The sequence below is a fragment of the Molothrus ater genome, chromosome 12, assembly GCF_012460135.2.
Source record: "Molothrus ater isolate BHLD 08-10-18 breed brown headed cowbird chromosome 12, BPBGC_Mater_1.1, whole genome shotgun sequence".
Taxonomy (NCBI): domain Eukaryota; kingdom Metazoa; phylum Chordata; class Aves; order Passeriformes; family Icteridae; genus Molothrus; species Molothrus ater.
Window position 1 is genome coordinate 13,285,436 of NC_050489.2, and position 25,011 is coordinate 13,310,446.

Consider the following 25,011-nt stretch of genomic DNA (forward strand, 5'->3'; position numbering starts at 1 on the left):
ATCTCATTTCAACTGGTTCTGAATCCCATCTGCTGAGATCTGTCCCTCAGTTTTGCCCCCTTTCTTGCACTCCAAACTCTCCTCTGTGCATGGAAGCTGACTGGAGGCACAGCCCTGGACTGGGCTGGGAGGCTCGAGGCAGCTGCCTGTCTCCTTTCCCCACCCCTGTGGTTTCACAGCTCATGGTGTGATCCTGATGTAGTTTTCTGCTGCCTGTTACTGCTGCACTGGGCCAGGAGCTCTCCATGGCCAAGTGAAGTGGGCTGGGGTGCAGTGGCTGTTGGGAGCAGAGCCCCTTTCTTGTGCTACCTGGGCTGGCCACAGTCTCTGGATGGTGGAATATCAGTCTGCTGGTGCAAGCTGAGCCTGTCCCCATCTGCCTGGGGCTTTTTGCTGTCACTCTGTTCCCTGTCCTTGAGAACAGCATGACTTCATCTTATGTGCAGAGGAATCAGTCCCTCAGCATGAGTTGAAGCCACTGTAAGTGTAAAAGTCCTGGGAGATCTAACTAGAGACCAATTGCTTTTCCTCACAGATGGACGCAGTGAGTCGCAGCTGTACGGTGTCGGTGCACTGCGGCAACCACAGAGTCAGGATGCTGGTGATGTTCCCTGTCCAGTATCCCAATAATGCTGCACCATCCTTCCAGTTCATCAACCCAACTTCCATCACAGCTTCCATGAAGGCAAAGCTGCTGAAGGTGTGTAAGGAGTAGAGAGTGTCTTTATAAAGTACAAATGATGGATACTTGACGTCTGGATTTTCGAGATATAACTAAACATCAGACTTTGCTGAAGGCATACCACAGGTCTTGTTGAACTGGTAAATTGTGAAGCCCATAGGATGAGGTTTTTGTTGGTGCTCAGCCCAGTGTTTGCCTTTTTCCACTGCTTCTTCATTGCTGCTGTGTTCCCATGTGATGTGTATTGCCTGAGGATCCCTAACATCCTTCATGCTGTTGCCCTCAACCCAATAATAGACAAAATGACCAGCTAAGCATCCACCTGCAGAGTGATACTATTTTTGAGCTAGGATGTTGCTTACTGCTCTACTACACAAGCTGCTTTAGAAATGAGGGGATTTTTTTACACAGGCCCTGCTAATGCAGACCAGGTGTTTGATCATCTGGTGTAGCAAATACTATTGCTAATGAAATCTTTTCCCCAGCAACACATCGATGGATCAGTTTGGGTTTCTTCCTGAAAAAACCTGATCCAGTTTGCCACAAACTGGTATGAAACATATGGGCTGCAGTAATATTGAAGCCTAAGTCCTGGCTCAGTGTGCTGTTAGGTGAACCTCAGTGCTCTGATCAAAGCACACAGCTATTCCTCAGAGCAGACAGGACACCAGTGGCTCCAGTAGACATTAGGGGATGTCTGTGACCTGTTCTGGCATCTAAGCTGCTCTGCAGACAAAAAGGATGTGGGCATAGTGTGGAGGTAACCGTGAATAAAGCTGTGTCTTGTATGTATTCCAGATACTGAAAGACACTTCCCTGCAGAAAGTGAAGCGGAACCAGAGCTGCCTGGAGCCTTGCCTGCGTCAGCTGGTCTCCTGGCTGGAGTCTGTTGTGGTATGGAGAGCTGCATGGGCTCTCTGCCCTAGTTTGTTGTCTTTTCCCATGTCCCACACTTCTGACTCTGCAGTGAGAGTCTGGCCTCGTTAGATGTGTAAATAGACCCCTGTGACTGGCCATTACATTTGTGTGAGCACTTCTGGTTAATGTTGAGGAGAGCTGGGTGGATGATTAGATGTGTTTTGTTTTCCACAAATGAGGCCCTGAAGGTTTGCTTTGGGGAACTCTGATATCCAGGTTACCAGGAGTGACTGGAGATTGGAGAATCTTAGTGGTGCATGGGAGCTTCCCAGCTCAGAATATATTTCACTGACTGCTAGGGCATGGTTATCATCTGTGAGAGAAGGTAAGAGGCCTCAGGTTGTTGATGGAGTCATTCTTGTCTGAAAGGCAGTGGCCGATGTCTTCACCTCCTCAGTTCAAAGTCAAAGGTCCTTCTAGTCCTATTCTAGGGTTTTTGTTTTCTTCCTTGAAAAAAACCCCAAACTGTGAAAATCTGTTTTTTTCTGCAGCCTTCTGCTGAGGTTTTGTAGGGATGATACTGCAGATAAATCCAAGTCACACTCTGCTCTTAGCTGTGAGATCTGTGATATCTACTCAGCATCCCAGTGTCAGGTATTAGGTCTTTGTGTGGGTGAAGTGTACTGGAGTGGGTGTTTTTAGCATTCAGGAAAAGATGGGAGAGTCTCCTCAGGTTTCTTTTCTGAGAGGTTTTGTTTATTCATGACAAATAAAGGGCTGGGGTGTTTTTTTCACATGTGAAGGCTTATTCTGCTTGGTTGCAGCAGTAATATTGTAAGAATGGGAACTTTCTCTGCTGTATGGAAATCTGATGACTCGAGGCACCACTGCTTTCAAAGAATTCCTTTAGACTGAAGTTGTAGTATTATTTACTAAATAAATGCAGAATTCTGCAGATTTCTGCCAAAATTCCTATGGATAGTCCTGAGGACCCCAGTAACTCACACCACCTGCCTTTCTCACTTGAAGACTCCCAACCTGTGTTTGACACCCCACAGTTGTGTGGTACTCCCACTCAAGGAGATTTTGTGCATCATTGAGGTATCATGTTCAGCTCAACTAGCTGTCCTGCAAGTCATATCCAGAGTTTGGAGGTCAGATTTTCTGTATAGTTTCCTCCTGTTCCTCCCCAAGTTAAGCTCTGCATTTCAACATGATTATGGTGGGAGAGAAGTCTCTGGACAAGCAGCCAGAGAAGCTTTTTCCTCAAAGGCAAATGTGCCTGCAAGTGCCTCTGCAGTGTAAGCAGCAACTGTGCTCTGAGCTTGGTCTGCTCTGGCTCAAAGGATGAGCACCTCCTGTGAGGCTGCTTGGCACTGCCATGTTCTGATCTCTGGCTGGATTTCTCTCCTGTGGCAGCAGGAGTGTGACCTTGGGTGCCTTCTGTTTCAGAACCAAGAGGACAGCACGTCCAGCAATCCCTACGCTCTGTCCAACTCCGTGACACCCCCCTTGCCCACGTTTGCCCGGGTCTCCAATGCCTATGGCTCCTACCAGGACTCAAACATCCCATTCCCACGGACCTCTGGAGCCAGGTTCTGTGGTGCAGGTCAGCCCTGTCACTGATCCATTAAAACAGGTACCCAAGGAATGGTCCTTTTAGATGTCTGGGGAGCACTTGCCTCTGAACAAGATGAGGTTTGGTCATTGCCATGCAAGGAGTAAGGAATGGTGTTAAAGTAGTGATACTGTGGTAAATTTAGAGGTGAGACTAGTTAGCAACTGTTTGCAGTTGGGGTTGCATGTAGGGCTTTAGGATTTGGAAACGCAGGGCTAGCTGAAGAGATAACCTTTGGCTTATGGCATGCCAGAAGCATTGACAGATCTTTTTATAGAACACTGGGAATAGCTGTTTTCCTTGCCTAGTTCTCTGCTACGAGCATCACATTACTGGGTGTATTCTGGCACTCTGTCTTCACAAAACTCCTGTGATTTAGGGTTGAATTTACCCCTTGCTGAAGCCATATTCACATTACTAACCACTCTTTTCTCATTCTACACTCTTTCACTTGTCCAAAATAGCTTTCCCAAGGTCATTACGAAACTTCCCCTAAATGGGAGATGAGGTACAATCACATCCAGGTTTCCAGGAGAGTACATAGAGGGTAAAGTTCATTAAAAACCAGGTTAAGATCTGAGTAAGAGCTGTTAAGTTCCACTGGGCTGTTTCAGATGCACCCATGCCTTCTCTGAACCTGACTGCATCCCAGTGTTGAGCATGTTTTGAAAGCTGCTTTCCATACAGGCCTCCCGGAATTCCCAAGTAAAAGTAAAACAGAATAATATTGATTGAATAGGCCCAGTAAAGGCTGCTAAATCCTGAAATGCTTGCAAGAGTAGGTGGCTGAAGACACTTGAGAGGCTACCAAATGGGATAAGGCTTGTGAGAGAATGTTTTGGAGTTAGTTTCGGATGTCTGGGGCTCTCCTGTTGAAGAAGAGAATTGTACAAGCTGCAGTGGTTTCTCTGCATTGCCAAACATCACCTCACCTCTGGAGTAACAGTGTTTGGCAGGTTCTGGTGGAGAGTTAAACATAAGCATACATTTGCTCATTTTCTTTTCCTGTCTTTTCTCTAGCAGCTATAAGCCACTTGAAGTTATGTTTTTGAGAGAAACATCTTAAAACCCCCATGCTTTGTAGTGGGTTTGCAGGGAGTTGATTTGGGTTGAGAGAATGTCTGCTTTTAGTTTATAATTAGTAAGGGCAGTGGATAAGAACCAAGCTCCCTGCCTCTGATACACAGGGAAATCTGGTCATTTAATTTGAACCACCCCTGAGTAATCTCCTCCTTGTTGCACGATCTTGATGCCATGTCCTGTCCCTTCAGGCTACCTGGTGTATTTCACAAGACCCATGACCATGCACCGCGCCGTGTCCCCGATGGAGCCCACACCCAGGTGAGTGCCCTGTGTGGAGTTTGAGGTGTGCTGCTGTCATGGGCAGGAAAGCAGGTAAATACCAGGTCCTACATTGGAGCTTGTCCCCTCCAGTGTTAGCTGTGCCCTCCGTGCAGAGCACCTGGGCCCTTACACCACAGGATTACAGCAGACATTTCTTTCCAGACACTGGCACCTTTGCTGGCAGCTTGGGTTGGTGGAGATGTCAGTGTGAGCTGCAGGGTGTTTTGGTGGGAAAAGGTCCTAGAAGTGTATTCCCTTCCTTCCAGGTCTCTGTCAGCTTTATCAGCCTACCACAGTGGCCTCATTACTCCAATGAAGATCCGCACGGAGACTCCAGGCAACCTGCGCTTGTACAGTGGGAGCCCAACACGCAGTGAGAAGGAGCAAGTCTCCATCAGCTCCTTCTACTACAAAGAAAGGGTAAGTACCACACCAAAACACTGCTCCCAACACTTCAGCCTTCATGATCTCTTTTCCTTTCATTTAGCATTGCTAGTAACAGGCTTTATATTCCTCTCAAAAAGACATCTTTTTACAGGCAGTTCTGTCAAATGGATTTATCTCCTATTAGTAACTTCTCTACCAATCCTCTCTAGCATTTGACCTGCTTATTTTGTTGTTTCTCTGTGTTGACCTTCTAGTTCCCTTCAGTGCATTTTACTGTCTCCCTTTGCATTATGTAGGGTTAAAATCTCACCCTTTAAGAAGCTGTAGTCTTCAGATAGGTGCATGTAGGCAGCTCTTGTTGTTCTGGGTACTCCCTGATATATATAACTGCAAAGGGTTGTGACTCTCTGCAGCTTTCTGCCAATCTCTCCTGGACTATGGGATGTGGTTGGTTATTTCTATTTCAGGTGTCTCTTTCAGGGATACGTGCCCCTTTTTTTTTAAACAAAAATAATTTCTACATTATTCTCTGAAGACCTTCCAATCCACATAATTCTGGTTAAGGTGAAGGTTTTGCTGTTGTTCCTGTTTACAAGGCTTTGGAGAAGAGTGGATTGTTTCCTTCTGGGACATGGTAGATGAGGAAGACCTGTTGTAATTGTAGGGTGGCTGCAGGGTAGTTGTAAAGCAGCTGTGAGGGCCTGGTGTGCCTGGAGCAGATGCTGTGAGAGCAGTAGGCCAGGTAGATCGTTAGAAACAAACTGTGCTTCAGCAGGGGGTGAAGTGGCTTGCAAAAATGCAGTAAGCTTCCACTGGGAGCCTCAGAATTTGGGGCATTGAGTAGTTTGTTCACTGTCCCTGCAGAGGACATGAATCTGTTGCAGCAGTGAAGAGCTTCCAGGTAACCCAGGAAAGCCAAAAGCTGTCTGCACCCTGCTGGCAGAAGGGTCTGGGAGCTTGTGTCCCAGGAGCAGAGGAAATCAAAGAACACCCATCCTTCCTGGGCACCAAGACAAGTCTTGTTTTTCTAGTGGTGCTGGGTGTGACAGCCTACCCTGTCTCTGGGACTGTGTCCTGCTTACATGATGTCATTACACCTCCCAGCTGTGGGGAGAGCCCCTGTCCCCAGTGCAAATTCTGCTTCCATACAGACCCCAGAAGACTCTGAGTCCCCATCCTGGTTTTTTTTCCCACACAAGCTTTTTTTTTTTTTTTTTTTTATGAAAAGAGAAAATGGTGCTGCCTGGAATTATAGAATAGAATTACAGCCTGTCCTGGTCTTTGTAGGAGAGTTTATTTAAAGAGCTACCTCTGTCCTCTGCAGCAGGCTTGTCCCCATACACAGCCTCTCTAAGATGACAGACAAGGCTAAAAATAACATGTGGAACCAGCTTGGTGCAATTTCATGTGACCTGTCTCCCCAGCCCTTGTATTGATGGCAACAAGATTTTTGTCACAGGGTAAAAGAATTGAAGAGAACAAAGCATGTGTGCAGCCATGTCTGCTGAAAGCCAAGGGAAATTCCTGTGTTCCCCTTCCCCTGCTGAGCTATCTCCTCGCACGCTGGAATAAATGTAAGAACCCTAGCAGGGAGCTGGTTCAAATGTTCTTGCAGATGAAATAGCATTAAAAAAAAACAAACCCAAAAAGCCTGTATCTCCCTTCAGCAAAGGTTTTCTGATTCTTCAGGAGTTGATGTCATGGCCTCTGTTAGATCAATGCTACATATTTTTGTTATTCCATTATGACAGTTTTAAAAAGCCCAGACTCTGAGTTTAGTTAACTCCTTGCTCTGAAGCTTGGATTTTATGTTCACATTAAATAAAAGTTGAAATTTTGTGCATCAAACTGTGATATCAGACAACCTCATTCCCAAAATTGAATTTATCAGCCATAACCAAGTATTTAAATCCAGTGTAGCAACCACTGGCATCCACTACCATTAGCAAACAAATGGAATTTGCCCATTGCTAGACAGGAAAGATGTCATGTTCCCATAAAGGCAGGGGAGCTGCTGATTTCCAGCAGAGAGCTCCTTAGTAAGCCAAAATGAAGCTAAATCTGGCACTGAGCCTTTCTGTGCTCATTTAAATATGTATATATATATGTGCATACACACATATCTATATATATATATCTTTCTCACTTCTTATTCACACATGCACACTCCTCATTTCTTCCTCCCTCTTTTTCACTCCTCAAAAAAACCCCACTGAAGAGCAGTAGTCAGCAGAAAGGAGGAGCTTTATCTGTACTGTGGCAATGCCATCAGTGTTTTGAACCTGAGTGTCTCTTAAAGAAGGTGCCATGGAGTTCTTTTCCACCCCTGCAGTTAGAGGGTCCTGACAGTGGGGACCTGGGGGCTGCTCAGCCTTGCTGTACCTGGGCATGGTGACAGGGGTGTCCTTATGCTTCCCATCAGGGAACTGGTGGGGGGACTGAGCTTAGTTTTGCTGCTTTTCCACTGTACTGAATTTCCTTCAACTAACCCTTTTCTCCTTCTCTGTGAGGCCTGCTGGAGGAACCTGTAGCACGTGGCTGCAGCCTTCTCCTCTCTTTTTCCATGGGGCCCTGCAGCCAGCCTTGGCTTCCTGGCTGTAGAGCTCTCCCAGCAGTGAGGTGCAAGGGGATGTAGAGGCTGAAGGCATGGTTGATGGTCCTGACTGTCTATCATCAACTGAAAACAAATGCAAAATACATTGTACCTGACCCAAATATCCCCTTTTATTGACTCCTAGAGATCTGTACACAAAACTTTTTTTCAAGTGAGTGTACACTAATGTGCTTTGAAAGATTCCATTTGCTGTTGCTGTAATACTGTGTGAGTACCTATTGCAATATCTTCAAGTTCCTAATGAAAGCCTCCTTTGGAGCTATTTGGCATAGATAGTCAGTGAATTTGATTGCTCACTCAATCTGAATGAGTTTCTCAACCCATTATGACAATATCCACATGGCCCTGCCAAGTAGCAGTGTCTCTACATCCCTTCTAATATCCTGACATATGGTTTTTATTGTTTAAAATGAAAGTGAACAGTTACAGCAAGTTCCAATGAATGAAGTTCTGGAGGATGCTGGATGTTAAAGGGAATCTGAGTAAGCAGGGGTGTCTGTTTAGCTTCCTGCAGATATCTGTGCCATGGCACTGGACAGCTGTGCTAAAAATGATGCAGTTTACACTTAGCTGCCTTCCTCTTCAGGCAAGAGGATTAAAACTTTGGAGTTCAGGCATGTGGGGTGCTTGGGTGTTGTCCTCTGCTCAATTCATGGTATGAACAAGGTCACACGAAGCAGTTCAGTACTTCTTGCAGTAGTACAACTCCATGTGGAAGACTTTATTCAGATTTGTGTTTGCCAAAGTCTTCCATAGAGGCTGGTGTTGGGCACAGCCACAGCAGCCCTTGCTCTGCCAGAGCCATAGGTAATGCTCTGTACAATTGTGTGAGGGTGAAAGTGGTTTGCAATGTTCACTGTGTACCAGAGCCATTGGGAACAGTATCTTTTACTCTGCTGGTTCAGGGCACGTTTCATTTCAGTTTATTTACCTTTGTCTTTAACTTTCTTGGTGTCTCTCTTCCTCCTCCTGGGTATAATGTTTTCGCGTACAGATGTCTCCTCGCTCTGCCCGGCGCCGTTGGTCCATACAAGCAATTAACGACTTCCCGGTACTGTGTGCTGTGCTAATTCTGTCCTTGATATGACCCTGTCTTCTGCCCAAGGGCCCAAGAATAAAATGCCACCTGCCTGCCTTTGAGTAACCTGCACAGAGCTGGGGGACTGGCACTCCACGCAGGGCTAGGGCTTCACAAGAGCAGATGAACGTGTAAATGGGCAGGAGCAGACAGCAGTTTGCAAGGTGCAGTTACTGACCTACAGGATGCCTGTTTCACCTGGCCTTGTGGTCAGGAAAGGATGCCAAGGAGTAATTTGAAGTGTAAGTAAAGATCAACCTCTAAGATACAGAGTGCACTGTAGAGGAGCTGAGTGATTATTATATGTCATCAACCAACTGATGAGACTGACATTAGAACACATAATTTCTGTAAAGACAAAGCCTTGCTGGAGAGGGAGGGAAGATCACTTAAGAGCTGTGGAAGAAGCAAACTGGTTGAGTTTCTAACAATCTGTCATCTCATTAACATGAACTGCCACTTCTCAGTGCAATCCATCACACAGTCCTATTTCCTGGAAAAATACAATTTCTTCTTAACTTGTGATCTTCTCCCAGCCCTTGGAGTTGCACCACTGCATTCATTCAGAGTGGTTGCACTTCAACCACCCTGGCAGGTACTCCCTCCTCCTGGCACCTGCCCTGCCAAGTCTGCTTTGACAGTTGTTTTCTGATTGTCAGGTCCACGTGTCCCTCAGGCTCCAACATCATTCATGATATCATCTTCTTGATGATATCAGGATTGCTCAAGCTGTGCTGTACATGTGGGCAATTACTATTTCATCACTCATCTTCCAAGCATAGACGAAGCTCAGAAAATTCCATTTCAATTTAAAGATGATCTCTTTAAGTCTGTTTGTCTTAATGTCTGCATAGACAACTGTTTTTTCACAGCTGCTGTCCTTCATGCTATGTCTTCATAAGACAGCAGGGAATAAAATAGAATTCTGTAACACCTGATTTAACTTGGTATAATAGGATCAAGTTTTCCTAATTGCAAGAGTTCTAAGACTGTACTAGCAAATAATAGGTGAAAGAAACCAGAAGTAATTTACTTGACTCCATCAAGGCTTTTTGCAAAGAGCCTTGTGAGCAGCAGAGGCAAGAAATGAAGTTCTGTCTTGAATCAGGAGTAGACTGAAAGAAAGAAAATCAAGCAATGAACTTGCCATCTTGAGTGGTAAATTGCAGAACACAAAGGCTATGGTTTAATTCCCTTACTACTGTCCTGGAAGGAAGAGCAAGTAGTGATGTGATTAAGTTATAATTTTCAGTAATGCATATTTAAAAGAGATACAGGGGTTAGTCCAAGCCTTGAAGGATTGATTGTATTTGTGGATAACCTTTGAAAGAGGCTAAACTGACTCTCTGAAGGGGGCAGCAGTGCCTAAGGTGAAGACACAGGCTTACACAAGGAGAGGCATAGGTTCCAATGCCTTCCTTCTGGCAGAGGAGCTCAGCACTGCTCAAGGTGTTTGAGGAAGCAAGAGTTTAGCAAGTTTACAAGAAGCAATAATTCCTCTTTCTAGCCTCCTCCTCTGAAGTGCCCATGCTTCAGGGCAGGTGCCAGCTATTGATTGATGGAAGCTATAAAGAAATATTCCTGCTGTGGGGCACTTGATTCAAAAGGGCCTTGGATTTTTTTAGCACCTTTATGGCAGGTGCCTGATACTGTGGGAGATGCTGGAAATAGTAAATGTTGATTATTTTGAAGAGAAAATCCAGGCAGTGCTGCGTGAGCCACACGGGGGAGTTAATCTGTAGGCAGTTGTTCAGAATAAAGGAGCATAGCATTCTACAGGGAGGAAGCAATTTTTGCATTTTATTAAAAAAAAAAAATGAGAAACAGCTTGAACCTGACTTGAGCAGGTTTAACTATTTTGTACATGTCTTATTGCAGCTTAATCTCTTGGCATTGAGTCTGTTCTTTTCTGTTCACAACCTTTACCTTTGCCTTACTAACGCCAGTTTATACCACAAACCCTGAAATTTTGCATATGCTGATGTGAAACAGGCATTTTACATTTCAGGATCCTACTTAAAGCCCTGCCTGCCTCAGCAGGATCCAAAGGCACACACACCCAAGTGTTCAGCATCCTTTCCAAGCGGGCAGCATTTTGCAACTCCTGCTGCTGAGTATGCAGTGATGATGGTGGTTGCTACAAAGCAGTTGGTGGCTTATTCTTGGGCTATCTGTTTCTACATGTAACCCATTTACTGCCATCGTTATCACCTCAGATTGCAGCAAATTACAGCCTTGGGTATAGTAGTGCAGGTGCAGGCTGGCTTTTTTAGTCATTATCCAGTGCTGTTCCCTGCTGTCACCTCCAACCCATGATTGCCATAAATGCTCTGGTTTCTTTCCTTCTCGTGCTCTGAGGAACTGATGAGTCTTAATTTACTTATCACTGTAGCTATTTTCTTTGGTATCTTCCCCTCATTAAACTGAGGAGCAGCTGAGGTAGATGCAGTTCTCCTTGGCATGGATTCTAGGCTTCAGAAAGAGCTAGAAATGTTGTGGGCAGTGCAGAAGACCTGTGCCTTTGTCCTTCAGCTGCCAGCAGCTAGCTTGGTGCATGTTGATTCCTGCTTCAGCTCCAGCTGTTATGTTCCCTGCTCCCCATCCTGACCTGTGCTCCAGCCCCTAGGAAGAGATGTGTTTTCTGCTCTACCCTAATCCCCCTGAGCCTTGGTGACACCTTTTGATTACACCATAGTGGGAGCTTCTCCTGGGAGAAGAGGTGAAACAGGAGGGAGGTGGACCTTGGCCAGATAAACCCAACCTAAAGCTTTCTTTGTCTCTGATAATCCCTGTTAAATGCACTCAAATGCCACCTGGTGGAGAGCTACTCCTGTAATTAACACCAGCAATTACTGGATTCAAAGCAGAACTTCTACTGTCAATGGTGATGAACTTCATCCCATCTGTGATGGTTCCCATACTTCTGATTGTGGGGTTTTTTTAACTCTTACTTGCTGTAGCTGAGATAAACCACACTTGCAAAAAACCCAGGCTTTTTTCATGGTGACTCTACATGTAGCTTTATGATTTTTTTCTGTTACAGCTTTAGGGGCTGGAAGTGGTGGGCATGGAAGTGTAGTACAGGCAGGGCCTGTGGCCATTGACTAATTCCATTCCTGGAGCTGCACCAGTAAAGAATTAGGGTTTCCTTTTTTGCCAGTAAACAAGCAGAGTTAAAAGGAAGAAAACAGGACAATTTTGGTTTGAGTCCAAGTTCTCAGGGGTTTCTGGTACATTTAGTGTTTCCATTTGTATGGTGATATGCTAAAAGCAAGCAGTGGAAACCATTCATGAGAGCTCTTTTTCATTCTCATCTTCATTTGTTGTCATTCTCCTCCAAAAAAAAAAAAAGACCCAATTGCCTGTGGAAAATGATATGTGTTGTCCATGTTTGTAGTCTTGAAATGCCTATTGGGAGGCTTCTTCAGTCTGCTCTTGCAGGGGGCAGGAGCAGGTTGAATCTGTTTCAAAAGACTGGGCAGAGAGAGCTCTCCATCGACTGAGTCCTGGGGGCAGCTGGCTTACAAATGGCCAGAAGGTGGCAAGTTGCTCTCCAAATTACCTACCAAGCTCTAGAAACTCTTGTTGATAGCCCTGCGGAACGTGGGTCTGTGTCTGCAAGCCTGGGCTCAAACACCTGCTCAGAGACAGCACAAATAACAGCTTTTGCTGTGAGAAGCCTGGTAGCCCTTCCAGGGTAGTGCCTGAGCTCTTTCCTCCTGGCATGTCATTGTGCTGGGCTCCCAAGCTTCACTCATATATTGATTTTGGTAGCCTCAGCAGCTCCTCACTGCACCTGGGAGACAACATTTGCTGTCCTGAGAAAGAATGAGGCACTCAAGTGCCACTGTTACTTGGGAACCTTCTTGTAGTACAGCCCACATCCTTCAGCATGGGATTGGCAGCTAAACCTCTAGGTGTTATCAAAACAGGATTAGCTTGCCCAACATCAAGAGAGGCAGAGCCGATCCAGACTGTGCCTTGATTAGGAACTGATGGACTGAAGAGAGGTGGGTCTCTCACCTGACCCCATTCTAGCCACCTTGCACTGCACAGTGCTCTTTACCTTCAGGGGACAGATAAATACTGCAGGCAGATTCCTCTTGGATTAATTAGGATTTGAACAGATGTGGCAGAGAACTAGTCAGTCAGCTTTTCCAGAGCACTGGATGCTGACAGCCTTGTTTCTACCAGTGTTTCACCCCTCTGAATGTTGGGCACCATGCAAGCTCTGCTCCTCTTTACTCGGGGGTGGTGGAAGACTGGGGGAATGGTGATGCTTTGTAACATCAGCATCCCTGGAAAAACCTACCTTCGCCTCCTTTGAGGCTGAAATGCCTTCTTCACGTACTGTCAAGCTGCACCCTCTGATCCTCAGCTGTGCAGCATTCAGAAAAGTTTCAGGAGCTCATCCTTTTTGTTTCTTGTGGCATGTGTTAGTAGTGTGCTCAAGCATGGCAAGACCTCCTCAGCACGCTGGCCTAAGCTTGGCCCAGGTAGGCAGTGGCATTTCTTAAGGTCACGAGTAGTTTTTAAAGGACATTTTGTGTCTGATAAGCCTGCCCAGGTTCTCACAGGACTGCATGGTCATGGTCAAAAGCCGTTTGGCACTCAGCCATCCTAGAGCTGGCCTCACACCCACAGTAAAGGTGATCCTGCTTGCAGATCCAAGTCCTGCCTTTCCCATATCCCAGTCTGCTCTTTAGGAGCACCAATGTGAGCCTGTGTAAGCTGTGTTTGCCTTGCAGAACAATCAGCACAGGGCTGCCTTGCTGGCCCCTTGAGAGAGGGGCTGTTATGCTTTGATGAGATGTGTGGGAAGGCCCAGCATGAGTGTCCCAGGAGAGGCTCCCTAAGTCAGCATGACTGGGTTGGTCTGTCGGCTCGTGTAGCAGTGAGGGAAGGCACCATAGGAGAGCAGCATTGCAAAGCACTGGAACCCTGCCTAGCAGCCAGCACTTCCTTCAGTAGAGCTCCAGTGCCTTCTGCCTGTCGTGCTGCCACGATTCCTCTCATCCCTCCTCCTCACTCTCCTAGAGCAAGGAGCTGGAAGAGGTCAGGATACCAGACAGATACTCTGGTGTTTCACACAGCCAAGGTGGCTTTATGCAGCTTGGCTTTAAGATGGCCTCTGTATCTGTTACAGGGAGTATTTGGGAATCTTGGCTTCTTGTTTCTGTTCCCTCCTGTTGGTTCCTCTCCTTTCTTCTCCCCCCTCTTATGTCCTGAGCCAGCTGTAAGTAGCTGTGAGCAAGGGATCCTTGCTAGGAAAACTTGGGCCCTGCTTTATCATCTGTGGTGAGTTGTTTGTTGATAAAGCAGGACGTGGGAGCCCTGTGCTGGCACTGAACAGGGCTGTTCTCACCCTGAGAGGGCAGACCTAGAGACAGTCTGGAGCTGTGGGCTTGCCCTGAGGCAAAGGGCGAGCAGCAGCTGCCTCCAGCATGTCTCTGTGCTGACGCTGGCTGGAGTCAGCAGTGGTTTATCTGCAAAGGGTTCCCAGAGAATGAGAATTGAATGGTCCTCCTGCCAAACTTGCCCAGGTTTGATTGGCATCCCGATGCTGATTTATTCTATTATTGGCTTTCACAGGGAAACTCACAAAATACTTTTTGAGTGAGTTTGACCTTGAGCTCGCTGCCTTGACCTGCTTTTCACTTCCTACAGATGGAGATGCTTGTTCTCCTGGGCATGTCATGGATGTTTTCCAGGGTAACACAGAGCCTTCTGAAAGGCAGGTTTGGGTGCTGCTTGCATTATTCCTGACCCTAGTGCTTTGTTCCCTGTCCCAAGCAGCCTGCTGTCCTCTTCCCCAGTAACACATTGCCATTGGTTCTGCAGAAATCAAGGAGGTGGAAAAGCAAACGAGAGGGGACAGATACCAACAACCGACCCATCAAAGCTGCTGGGAAAGTTATCATCCAAGATATTTCTTGTTTGCTGCCTGTCCACAAGCTGCTGGGAGAGCTCTACATGTGAGTACCTGTGGGCTTCATCCTTTTCCAAATGAAAGTAGCTGTCTTTGGCATTGCTGTGCTTTAATCCTGACATCAGTCAGCATGGATCTGTGAATGTTTCCCTACCTTCTTCTTCTGTTCTTGTCTCACTGCTTTTTTTGGTAGCCCTCTGCCTGTGAGAGGGCACCTGTCTCCTGTAAATCTGAAAAGTGTGAGGGAAGAAATTTGTGATGAGATGTGGTCAGCAGAGTTTGAATCAGCATCATCACTGCAAATTTTACAGGTTGCGATTTTCACCTGCTAAAAAGAGAAATTATCAGTAGAAATTCTTTTTCAAATCTCATGTTAAATGCACAGGCTTAAAAATCTCAGTAAATGGCTGTAAAACTATTAATAGCTTATAAAGCTTTTTAATTTCAGAAGTATTTAATATGTTCCCACTTGGAGTCTTGGTTTTACATATCAGGTCTGTTGTGCAGGTTGTTCTGTGTTATTAGAAAGGATGGAGTTCTGTGGGCATTTTTGTGTTTTTGCTGGTTTTGGTGTTTTTTTGTTTTTTCTAACAAAGGGCTTCCTTTTTCCAGACTTTGTAAATCACATGGTTACAAAACCTCGTTCCTGAATTTTTTTTTTCTTAGCTTTGGTAATACTGGCTGGTCCTTAGCAGAATTTCCAATCTATGGACATTCAGGGAAGAAGCAGGTTTCCTTTATGAGGAAAGAAAGAGAGGAAAAAAACCCTTCTTTCTCTCCCTTTCTATGTTATTAAAAAGAATATTCTTTACAAAACCTGTTGGACCTTTCTTCTTAGGACATCTTGTGTAAACAGCCTGACCCTTTTCCATGTACTGTAAAAATCTCAAGCAGTTGAAGTGTTGGGAAGATTTCTGATGACAGGCAGAAAAGCACACGTGGGCTTCCTCAGCCCACCCTGCCAGCCTGTCAAGGCTTCACACAGTGGGTGTGTTATCCCCCAGCCAGCCTGGTTCTTCCCAGTATGCCCCTGTCTCCCTCTGAGTCAGGCAGAGCAGACTGATGGATTGAATGGGAGCAGGACCATGTAGCCAATGGCACCAGCTTTTAGGGGACAAGAATGATTCTGGACTTCATGATACCTCAGCAGAAGTTTGGTCTGATATCCTCTTGGAAATGGTGTTGCTTAGCATCAATTCCAGCTAGTGTGGAGCTGGACTTGATGTGTGGTGTATTAGGAAAAATGAATATTGGTAGGAGGATGGCAGTGATCCCTGAATAACAGAGAAGGATGAGATGGGAACCTGGCCATGCAAAGAGGCTCATATTGACTGGGAGATCTGGGCTGCCCACTGCTGCCAGAGCCATGTTCCCCCTTCCCCCCTTTCCTCCCCACCTTTGTAGGTAATGTGCCAATCAGAGCTGAGTTACCTCCTTTCTTTTCAGACTGAATGTGAATAACATCCAGGAGACTTGCCAGAAGAATGCAGCCTCAGCCTTGGCCGTGGGCCGGAGGGATCTCGTGCAGGTATGCCATGGAACCCGACCTCTTCCTCTTCCTCAGCATGCTGTGCCACCCTCCAATGGCTTGTGCTGTCACCAGCACCCAAAGGCCACTGGGGTTCAGCAGCTCTGTCAGGGACTCCCTGGGTGGTGAACCTGGCCTGTGGAAAGGCCACCAAGTTGGTCCCTACCTCTCTGATTCTGGGCATTGAGAGATTCCTTCCCAGGGCTGCACACAGATTCTTTTATGCCCTTTGCCATACTGAGTGAAACACATTTTTCAGGAAATTCCTGTAGGCAAAGTGAGGAATGCAGCCTGCTTTTGAGTCATCAAATGGAGTAACTGTGCACAGAGTTGCCTAGCTGCTGTCAGCATTTTGATCCGTAATTTTTTTCGTACTTATGTAATTGTTCCCATTGTTTGGCATTCTGCTGGCACTGGATGCTAACTTCAGCTATCTTCTCCCAAGAGAGCCTGGGCCCAGAGGCCCCAAAATGGGGCTGGCTATTTGCCTTCAGCTGAAAATAGGAGAAAAATGGCTGTTGTGGCCCATGCTTTTCCCTGTGATTAGCGCATTGCAACAGCAGAACATTTGACAGGACATGGAAACACCTGAAAGAGATGGGAGTTGGCAGTGCCACAGGAGCTGTGCACATCTCCTCAGCATTTGGCTCTTCCTGGAGCTGGATAGGCAATATGCACAGGCTTACCTGATCTAAGGAGAAGCTGACTCAGGCTGTTGTCTTGCTTCTTGGTGGGTTCTGCAACACCAGCAGAGAGAAAGTAGGTCTAGTTCCCCTTTGTCTGTTCTTCTCTTGCTGTCTGGTTTGTCCACATTGGACCAGAGTTTGGGTGGAGTAACTTCAGCAAGATTCTCTGAGATAACTCTGTTTCTTGCTTGGTTTTCCCTGTCCCATGTAACTCTAGCCTGTAGTGCAGCTCACAGCAGACATACAGGCTTGACTTGCAACTCACAGGTTTGATGTGCTCTGTAGCAGTGTAGGAAGTGCCATCTTTCCTGTTTGCTTTTTGTGCACTCTCTTACTCAGCCCAGTCCTTGTTTCGGTTTCTCTTCTGTTGCTCTCTGATTTCACAGTGAGCAGCTTTGGGACTGCTTTTTCTGGCTGTTTGTTCTTTGTACTTGGTGCATTTGGTTTTTCTTTATTGTCCACGTTGCCAGTTCTCTGATTTCTGCTGTCTTTTTGGCACCATACTCTTTTTCCTTTCCTGCTTTATTTTTCATACTAAACCAGGAGCTTTCCTTTTCCCTGGAATATTCTAACTGTCCCATTTGTAAAGGCACAGCAGAAAAAAAAATAGATCAGTGGTATAGAGACTGACAAGATGGAACTGTTTTCAAAATAGAGGATGATAAATGAAGGAGAAATTTCACGTGAAGTGGTTAATCTTCTGAAACAGAAAAATCAAACTGTTCTGTCTGTGCCAGGCTGCATTAGGAGAATAGCACTCAGTGATACCACTAATGAAAGAGTACTTCTCATGCAAATAATGATTTACCAGTAAACTTTCTGCCACCAGACATCTCTGAACCCAAGAACTGTAGTAAATCTAAACCTTTTTGAGGCTAGTGACTATAAAATACACTAATAGACTATAGACTGTTCTGCTTTTGCATTTAACCCAAACACAAAGCGAGTGGGACAGGGAAAGCTTTGGTTTTGTGTTATTCTCTGCATTAATCGTGACACAGAGACCGAAACTGTTCCCTGCTGTCAGGGGGAAAAAAAAAAAACAAAACAAACAGACAAGCTCCATTATTATCTGTCTGTCTGTGTGTGAATTTGTGCACACCTATGCCCTGGGAGTGTGGTTAATCCTAATTGTAGCTTTGCTGCTTTTCCTTCCTGTCTGCCAGGTTTGGTCACTGGCCATGGTAGCCACTGATCTCTGTCTTGGACCGAAGTCTGACCCAGATTTAGAGATACCTTGGGCACAACATCCATTTGGACGTCAATTACTGGAGTCCTTGTACGTGTCTGAATGCTGGGGAGGGGTTGGGGAATGGTTGCTGAAGCAGAGCCCTCCATAACTATCTATGTGTAAGGGGTCATTTCAGGTTTGGGGTAGTGCCACAGCATGGACTTTTTTCCTGTCTCAAGCCTGTGATGCATCACAAAGGGAAACTCCAAATGTGTTTCTGGCATACAGGGAGACAGCTCTTGACCTTCCACCTATCACTCAGGTCTTTCTTGGCCAGCATTGAGCAATAGCCAGACACAGGTGGAGCTCTGCTTTCCATGCCCACAATGCTTGACTTGGAGATTCGGGTTTCCTGCTCCCCACTAAATGAGCCTGTTGGTGCAGCACTTTTTTTTCACCTTCTGTTTTCCTGTTTGCTTTATTGGGAAGTGTTCCAGTGGCCACAAAGCCAAGTGTTAGCTACAAATGTTTTCCATGTGAATCTGCTCAGGAGTTACATAATCCATGACTGATATTATTTGTTGATCCATGCTATTTGGAAGTGCAGGATTTGTGTGCTGTGCTTTCCATGCCATTGCTTGGCTGAGCTCTCTCCTGCTGCGTGGCAGCAGTGGGAGCACAGCATAGGTTGTTGTTCTTTATCACTCTCAGCCTTCAGAGCAAACTGGAAACTTCTAGAAAGCCTTTTAGAAAGCCTGCAGCAGCCTTTTGCCTTGTGATCCAGGTGCAGGACGCTTGCACCCAGAGGCCTTTGTAAAAAAGATGTTGTGGCTGGGAGTGAGTCTAATGGCTCCAGCACTGCAGCAGAGCCCAAGTACTGCTGAATTCCCAGAGCTCCCATCTTTCTCCCACCAGTTAGGGTGTGAGCGTTTTCAGAAGCAGAACTTGGCTCCTCAAAGGTGTGACAGAAAAGCCAACCCAGTCCCCAGTCCTTCAGTGCACATGTCTCCTGTGGGCAGTCATGAACACCCAAACCCGTGTGTGCAACAGGCTTGAAATTAGCTGCCCTGGAGTCTCAATGGTTTTGCTACTGAATTCTGCCCAGTCTCACACTCACTGTCTTTTTCATTTCCCAGGCTGGCTCATTACTCACAGCTCCACGATGTCCAGACCCTGGCCATGCTCTGCAGTGTGTTTGAAGCCCAGTCCAGGCTCCAGGGGTGCCCCAACTCTTGTGTCCCCTTTCCTCAGCGTGCCTCCAACCTGGCCTCCCACAGCCGATACGTACGGTCACCATTTCTTTCCCATTTGATATCTTTGAACATCTCTCACATAGATGACATGATTTATTCTCCTTTCCCCCCCAACAGCCCAGCTTTACTTCCTCTGGCTCCTGTTCCAGCATGTCAGATCCTGGGATTGGCACTGGAGGCTGGAGCATAGGTATGAGACCTGGCTAGTCAATAAAGGAATCTCTCACCCTTCCAGCCAAGGTTTTAGATGGCTCCTGTGGTGGGGAAAAGAGGGAGTTAGTACTGGCTGTGACTGTAGATGTGCTCTGCCAGAGCAACTCTGTGGGGTTTGGCCAGGATGGTGTGACTCCATGGCTGGAAGTGAGCAGGCCTTGCAGTATCTGTGTCAAGGCTCCTGCAGTCCTGCACCTTCTGACTTCAGTAGATACTTCATTCAATGTATCTACCAAAAATGGACCCAAAATGTCATCAGCTGGCTAATTCCACAGCATTTGGAGTAAAAGCAGTGCTGGGCTTTCTTCTCTCACTGGAAGAAATGCAGCAGTTGGAAAGACTGGGTTCTCGGTGCTCTGAATATCCACAGAGGTTTTTCAGTGTGACAAAGGGGGCTGTGGTGTCAGAGTGGAAACTTTTGGCAGATTCCTAGTGATACACACGGCCTGGGGCAGCATCAGCCCTGTTAACACCACAGCTGTAACTTTTCAGTGTGGTATCAAGGCATGGGGAAGAGGAGAGGATGGGGGTTAGGGAAGTGGAGAATCTTTTGTAGCAGTTATTAGCAGTCATCTCCCTGCCCCCAGGGCTGTACCTTGCATGCAGAGGCCCCTTTACGTAACACAGTCCTGGTGATGAGAGTCCTCCCTGTCTAGGAAAGAGGAACCCACGTCCGCCCAGGAAACTGTTCCCAAGCAAACTCCATGGGATTGATTGCCTGGTTACCTTTTGTCTAAAGCTGAAGGCAAAAGGGATTCCTCCACAGCAGATTTCTCTGCCTGGTGATGCCCATTAAGTCCTTTCACTGGAAGTGTAGTAGAAGCACTTGGCAAGCAGAGGCTGGCACGTAGTTCTTGGAGGCGGGGCAGTGTTTGCTGGAATGCAGAGGGTGGTAGGACAGAGATAGGACTGAAACACGGGGGTGCAAACCTGTGGTCTTTCATGTCCCTTCCTGATTGCAGTTTGGAGGGGGGAGATGCACTCACAGCCTCTTGGTGTTTGCAGCAAACAAAGACACAGAGCAGACCTCCACTCCCTGGTGCGAGTCTTCTCCGGATGACTTCCGCTATGGAAACCTAACGTATCCTGATCCTCGGGAGAGGGAGAAGGACCAGCATGAGAAAAACAAAAGGTAGGTTATCACATGCCTTGTGGGTACTCAGAGATGCCTTACTTGTGTCTCAGTCACGTGGAGCTCCATGGCCAGGTCTCTTGGTGCTGTGCAGTACCACACCTGCCCATAGACCTTGTCATTCACACAATTACTTGAAGAAGCTTCGTCCTGCAGATCAGTGCTGCTGGGATTACACATGATGCATCCCTAAGAGGCCATGGTGGGTGTCCCAAAGGACAGTCCACCCATGGAGTGTGCACCCTGGAGTGTAGAACAAATCAAGGCCAGAGCAGTTTGTGTTCAGCGATATTTCAGCAACCCGTGGGAAGTGCCCTGCTGCATTTCCAGCAATGTGAGCTGGTTGCGTAGCCATTGCAGGAAAGAGGATTGCAACCCAAGTCTGAGAGTCAACCAGTTACAGACCTGTTTGTTCCTCTAGGCTGCTGGATCCTGCCAACACTCAGCAATTTGATGACTTTAAGAAGTGCTATGGAGAAATCCTTTATCGCTGGGGCCTGCGAGAGAAGCGGGCTGAGGTTCTGAAGTTTGTCTCGTGTCCTCCTGATCCCCACAAGGGAATTGGTGAGTGTCTGGTCCAGTTGTTCAGGCAGAGCCACAGCTCTGCCTGGGGAGCTTAGGAACGTGCAATCTGCAGGGCAGGATGTGTCATGAATGGAATGGACAAAGTTTATCAGAGATCCACCCAAGCGAGTCACAAGGGTTTAAAGTGGCTATATAGGTATAATTGAACCTTGGTACAAATTGTTCCACAGAATTAATGATGGCAGACCAATTATTTAATATGAATAAAATATGAAGGGTTTATTTAAATTGATGAATATAATGATAATCATTTGACTAAAAAGACCTTAATCAGAGTTATTTACCACACAGTATAGAAAATGAAAACTAGAAATACAATGCACTGGTTATTAAATAAATAATATCAAAGTTAGCTTAAAAATTATCAGGTAGACATTGATGTCCATCCATAGCAATGACCATGGGCAAATCTCTCTCACTCAGCTTTGAGGAGTGACATTGAGGGGTGTCCCCACCCAAGGTAAGGATCTTCACACACACCTAAGGGAGGTGTCTTAAAATTTTTCACCATTTAAAAATGGAACTGGTCTTTATGGTATGGAGTGATTGACTGTCAGTCACACAATTTTAGATAAAATGTTGTCCTGCCTGCTCAACAGAACGTGCTTTATTTTTGAGTAAGACGCTATCAGCTCTATGGTTTCTTCTTCTGTAAACATCTGCCTCTCCCTTCCCTGCCAGGGTTTTCACATCCCTGTTGATGCCAGCATTTGCCTTACCTATCCATGCGATGGGTATAATTTGGGGTAGTGTGATCAAGCTGGTTTCAGCATTCTTCAACGCTAAGAACAGCAGCCCACCCCCCCTCCTGCTCAATCCATCACTGACAGCTTGCAAGTAAGGCAGAATCCAAGCTGTTTTATTCCTGCTTAGGCAGAGCATCCTGCTACATGGATGAAGTGTCCATTGGTTACTGAAATGTCACAGCAAATGTGGCATTTAACCTCTGACAGAGGCCAGCTCTGCCAGTAAATGGGTTTGACTTCTTCACAGTTCTGGGTGGAGGTGAGATTGCAGGTGTTGGTTCAAGGGCTTTGTAGACTGTAATATCTCTCCAGGAAAGCTGAAAAATTCACATACTGCCATGCCAGCAATGCTCAGCTCTGTGCTGATGAATGACCTTTATTCCTCTGAGATGCCCTGTCTTCATCTCTGATCCTGGGCCAAAGTGTCCTTATGTTAAAATTGCAAGATCTCTAACTAGGTGAGCTAGCCAGCAAATAGGTAAAGAGAACTTTCCTCCCAAAATACTTTCAGCAGCATAGATGCCCAGGTTAAGGACAGCTACCAAATTGTCTTCTTCACAGACCTACAAAAACAGATGTGCTTAACCGGGGGGGGAGAAAAACAGGTGAAGGATGCCAGAGAAACAGCAGTAGTCTCACTTTGTCACCCTGAGACAACTTCTGGGGAGTAATTGGAGTGAAAACAGGTGACTTAATCCACTGCCTTTGCTCCTCCATGGCTGACAGTCTGATGCAGGAGCATCAGGTGGACTCTCTGATGAGAAATGGAGGCTGTTCTTGCTTGCTTAGTGACACTTCTTAGTGCTAAGAGGTGGATGAGACCAGCAGGAAGCCTTCATGAGTCAGTGTCTCCAAGGCTTGAAATCCACCTCACATTTCCAGCAGACAGCTGTAGCCATCAGGGGAATTGGTGGGCCAGTCAGTGCCTCAGTGCTCCAGTTGCACATTCCTTTAATCACATGTGGAGAACAAACCAAGATCTCTGAACACCCTCCCATCCTGGTGGAGCTTTGAGGCAGTGTAAGGGGCTGTTTGCAGGATTGTTTGTCTGCGATTCCAGCACTGACTGTCCCCCTCTGCGTGTGTGTGTGTGTGTGTTCCCCTGGCAGAGTTTGGCGTGTACTGCAGCCACTGCCGCAGCGAGGTGCGCGGCACCCAGTGCGCCGTCTGCAAGGGCTTCACCTTCCAGTGCGCCATCTGCCACGTGGCCGTGCGCGGCTCCTCCAACTTCTGCCTCACCTGCGGCCACGGCGGCCACACCAGCCACATGATGGAGTGGTTCCGCACCCAGGAGGTCTGTCCCACGGGCTGTGGGTGCCACTGCCTGCTCGAGAGCACCTTCTGAGCACTGGGGACAGCGGGCACTGATTGAATATTTAATTCCCAAGCCATGCTGAGTCAGCTCTGCTCCGCTCTGTCTGGAGGAGGTCGCCGCAAGGAGCTGGAGCAGGACGTCCTGGTGGTGTGCTGTGGTGATGTTTACAAGTTCTTCCATTAGTCCTATGCTTCCCAGGTTGCTTTCTGACCAATTTGACCAAATTCCCTGTGTCCATTGCTGGCAATGGATGCCAGACCAGAAAAATTGCTCTCTCCTGCAGAAGGGTGTATGAATATTCCTTAGTTTGGGATGAAGAGGTTTTTGAAAGCTCCCCTGGAAGGGGCCCACCTGGCAGAGCCAAAAACACTTCAGCAATGTAGAGTCTTTTCCAGGTACCTCCTTACAGGGGCTCAAACTGAGCAAAACAATTGTTTTACACAAAGCAGAAATAATTCTCAAGCAGCAGTAACCTCTGAAGGTGAGTTGTAAGTGGTGCTTGAAGAGGAAATAGTCCATGGAACTGTGCTCAGAGTTTCCCTGGAAGCAGCAGGGTCCTTATTTTGAATGGCTGTTTACATCGTTTAGATTTCCCCACAAAGCAAGGAAAGGAAATGGCATTTTTCAGGATTACATCTTAAATAATTTCTGCTCACTAGTCGGTACCTGTGAAAAGCCCAGATAAGCACCCAAGGTCCCTGGGATTAGTTGCTTCCAGCAGTTTTAGTACTGTTAGGCTTTAAAGTGTCTCCATCTCCTGCTCTGACCAGGTGATAAAATGCACTTTAATTTGTCCCTGTCTTAGTGGTGATACTTCCTGGTCACTGGGAAAGGCATCTGCCTTTTGAGTTTGGGATCCACACTGTCTTTTAGTTGTGGTGTTTTAGAAAGCCTTTGCTCCTTCACTGAGAGCACACAAAGAGGACACTTACTCAATACAGCTCCTTTTGGCTGTTTCCAAGCTCTATGGGGAAAATTAGAGTTAATTTGAGATTTGCTGCTGCTGGAGTGATGAGGCTCTTCAACAGGGAGGCAGCAGTTTCTAGGGAAAAAGGGGGCTTGGAAGAATGGTGGAATCCATGGAGGCAATAGGTTTAACTGTGGAGCATCAACTGGAGAATGTACTGATGGATCTGTCTGTTTGGGGCTGTGCCTGCAGGCTACTCCCAGTGCAGGGATGCTGCTGTGCAGTGTGTGCACACCTGGAATGTGCAGCCTGTGCCTCTCCAGGGCTGGCTTCAGCCTGAGCTTTGGATTTGGGTTAATGTGTGCCAGGGATGAGCCAGCTGGAGCTACCCCCACCTGTACTGGCACTGATCCCTTCTCCCACGCTTGCCTGCTGAGTGGGGCCACGTGCCATTGCCCTTCCCAAACTCTGTGCTAGCTCAGGCAGTGGGATCCTGCTGTGGAAAAAACAGATGATGTATCTTAACCAATTAAAACATTAAAATTATTTTTTTAAGTGCTGTTCTGATAGAATGTGGTGTTGCTCTGATGGCTCTCTCTCTGTGTGGGGAGCCTCCAGCAGCTCTCCCTCCCAGTGGGTGGTGAGTGTTGCACCCATGGCTCTCTCCCTGCGCCCCAAAGCAGGGGCTCGGTAGCAGCAGAGCCCCCAAAGATCTGTCCCCCAGCGCTGGCAGGGACGATGTGCTGGCACCTGCCACACCAGCCTGGGAACTGCCCGCGGTTGTGAGGCTCCTCTTGGGAAAGCGAAGCCGGGCGGCGTCTGAGCTGCCGGCAAACCCAAGCCCACGTGCTGCAGTCTGGGGAGGCCCTGGGCAGCGTCTGCCCCCCGGGAAAGCGGGCGGGGGCACCGGGGTCCTGCCGGCGCCGCCGCAGCCCCGGGGCCGGGGCGCTCCTGGCCCGGAGCTG

At 47.1% G+C, this 25,011-nt stretch overlaps 1 protein-coding gene across 3 annotated transcripts in view; it reads left to right on the forward strand.

Annotated features, from left to right (window-relative positions):
* The window catches only part of WDR59 (WD repeat domain 59), a 49,184-nt gene extending 24,583 nt beyond the window's left edge, over nucleotides 1–24,601 (forward strand). For 2 of the 3 annotated variants that reach the window (XM_036390524.2, XM_036390527.2), the window contains exons 14-27: nucleotides 536–700; nucleotides 1,481–1,576; nucleotides 2,993–3,149; nucleotides 4,430–4,499; nucleotides 4,769–4,922; nucleotides 8,498–8,554; nucleotides 14,423–14,556; nucleotides 15,957–16,038; nucleotides 17,891–18,003; nucleotides 19,032–19,179; nucleotides 19,266–19,338; nucleotides 20,367–20,493; nucleotides 20,915–21,057; nucleotides 22,934–24,601. In XM_036390524.2, coding sequence (XP_036246417.1) covers nucleotides 536–700; nucleotides 1,481–1,576; nucleotides 2,993–3,149; nucleotides 4,430–4,499; nucleotides 4,769–4,922; nucleotides 8,498–8,554; nucleotides 14,423–14,556; nucleotides 15,957–16,038; nucleotides 17,891–18,003; nucleotides 19,032–19,179; nucleotides 19,266–19,338; nucleotides 20,367–20,493; nucleotides 20,915–21,057; nucleotides 22,934–23,169 — 1,755 coding nt within the window. In that variant the 3' untranslated portion in view covers nucleotides 23,170–24,601. The remainder of the gene's footprint in view (nucleotides 1–535; nucleotides 701–1,480; nucleotides 1,577–2,992; nucleotides 3,150–4,429; nucleotides 4,500–4,768; nucleotides 4,923–8,497; nucleotides 8,555–14,422; nucleotides 14,557–15,956; nucleotides 16,039–17,890; nucleotides 18,004–19,031; nucleotides 19,180–19,265; nucleotides 19,339–20,366; nucleotides 20,494–20,914; nucleotides 21,058–22,933) is intronic. The other variant, XM_036390526.2, reaches the window with a different exon arrangement.
* Nucleotides 24,602–25,011: the final 410 nt, after the last annotated feature.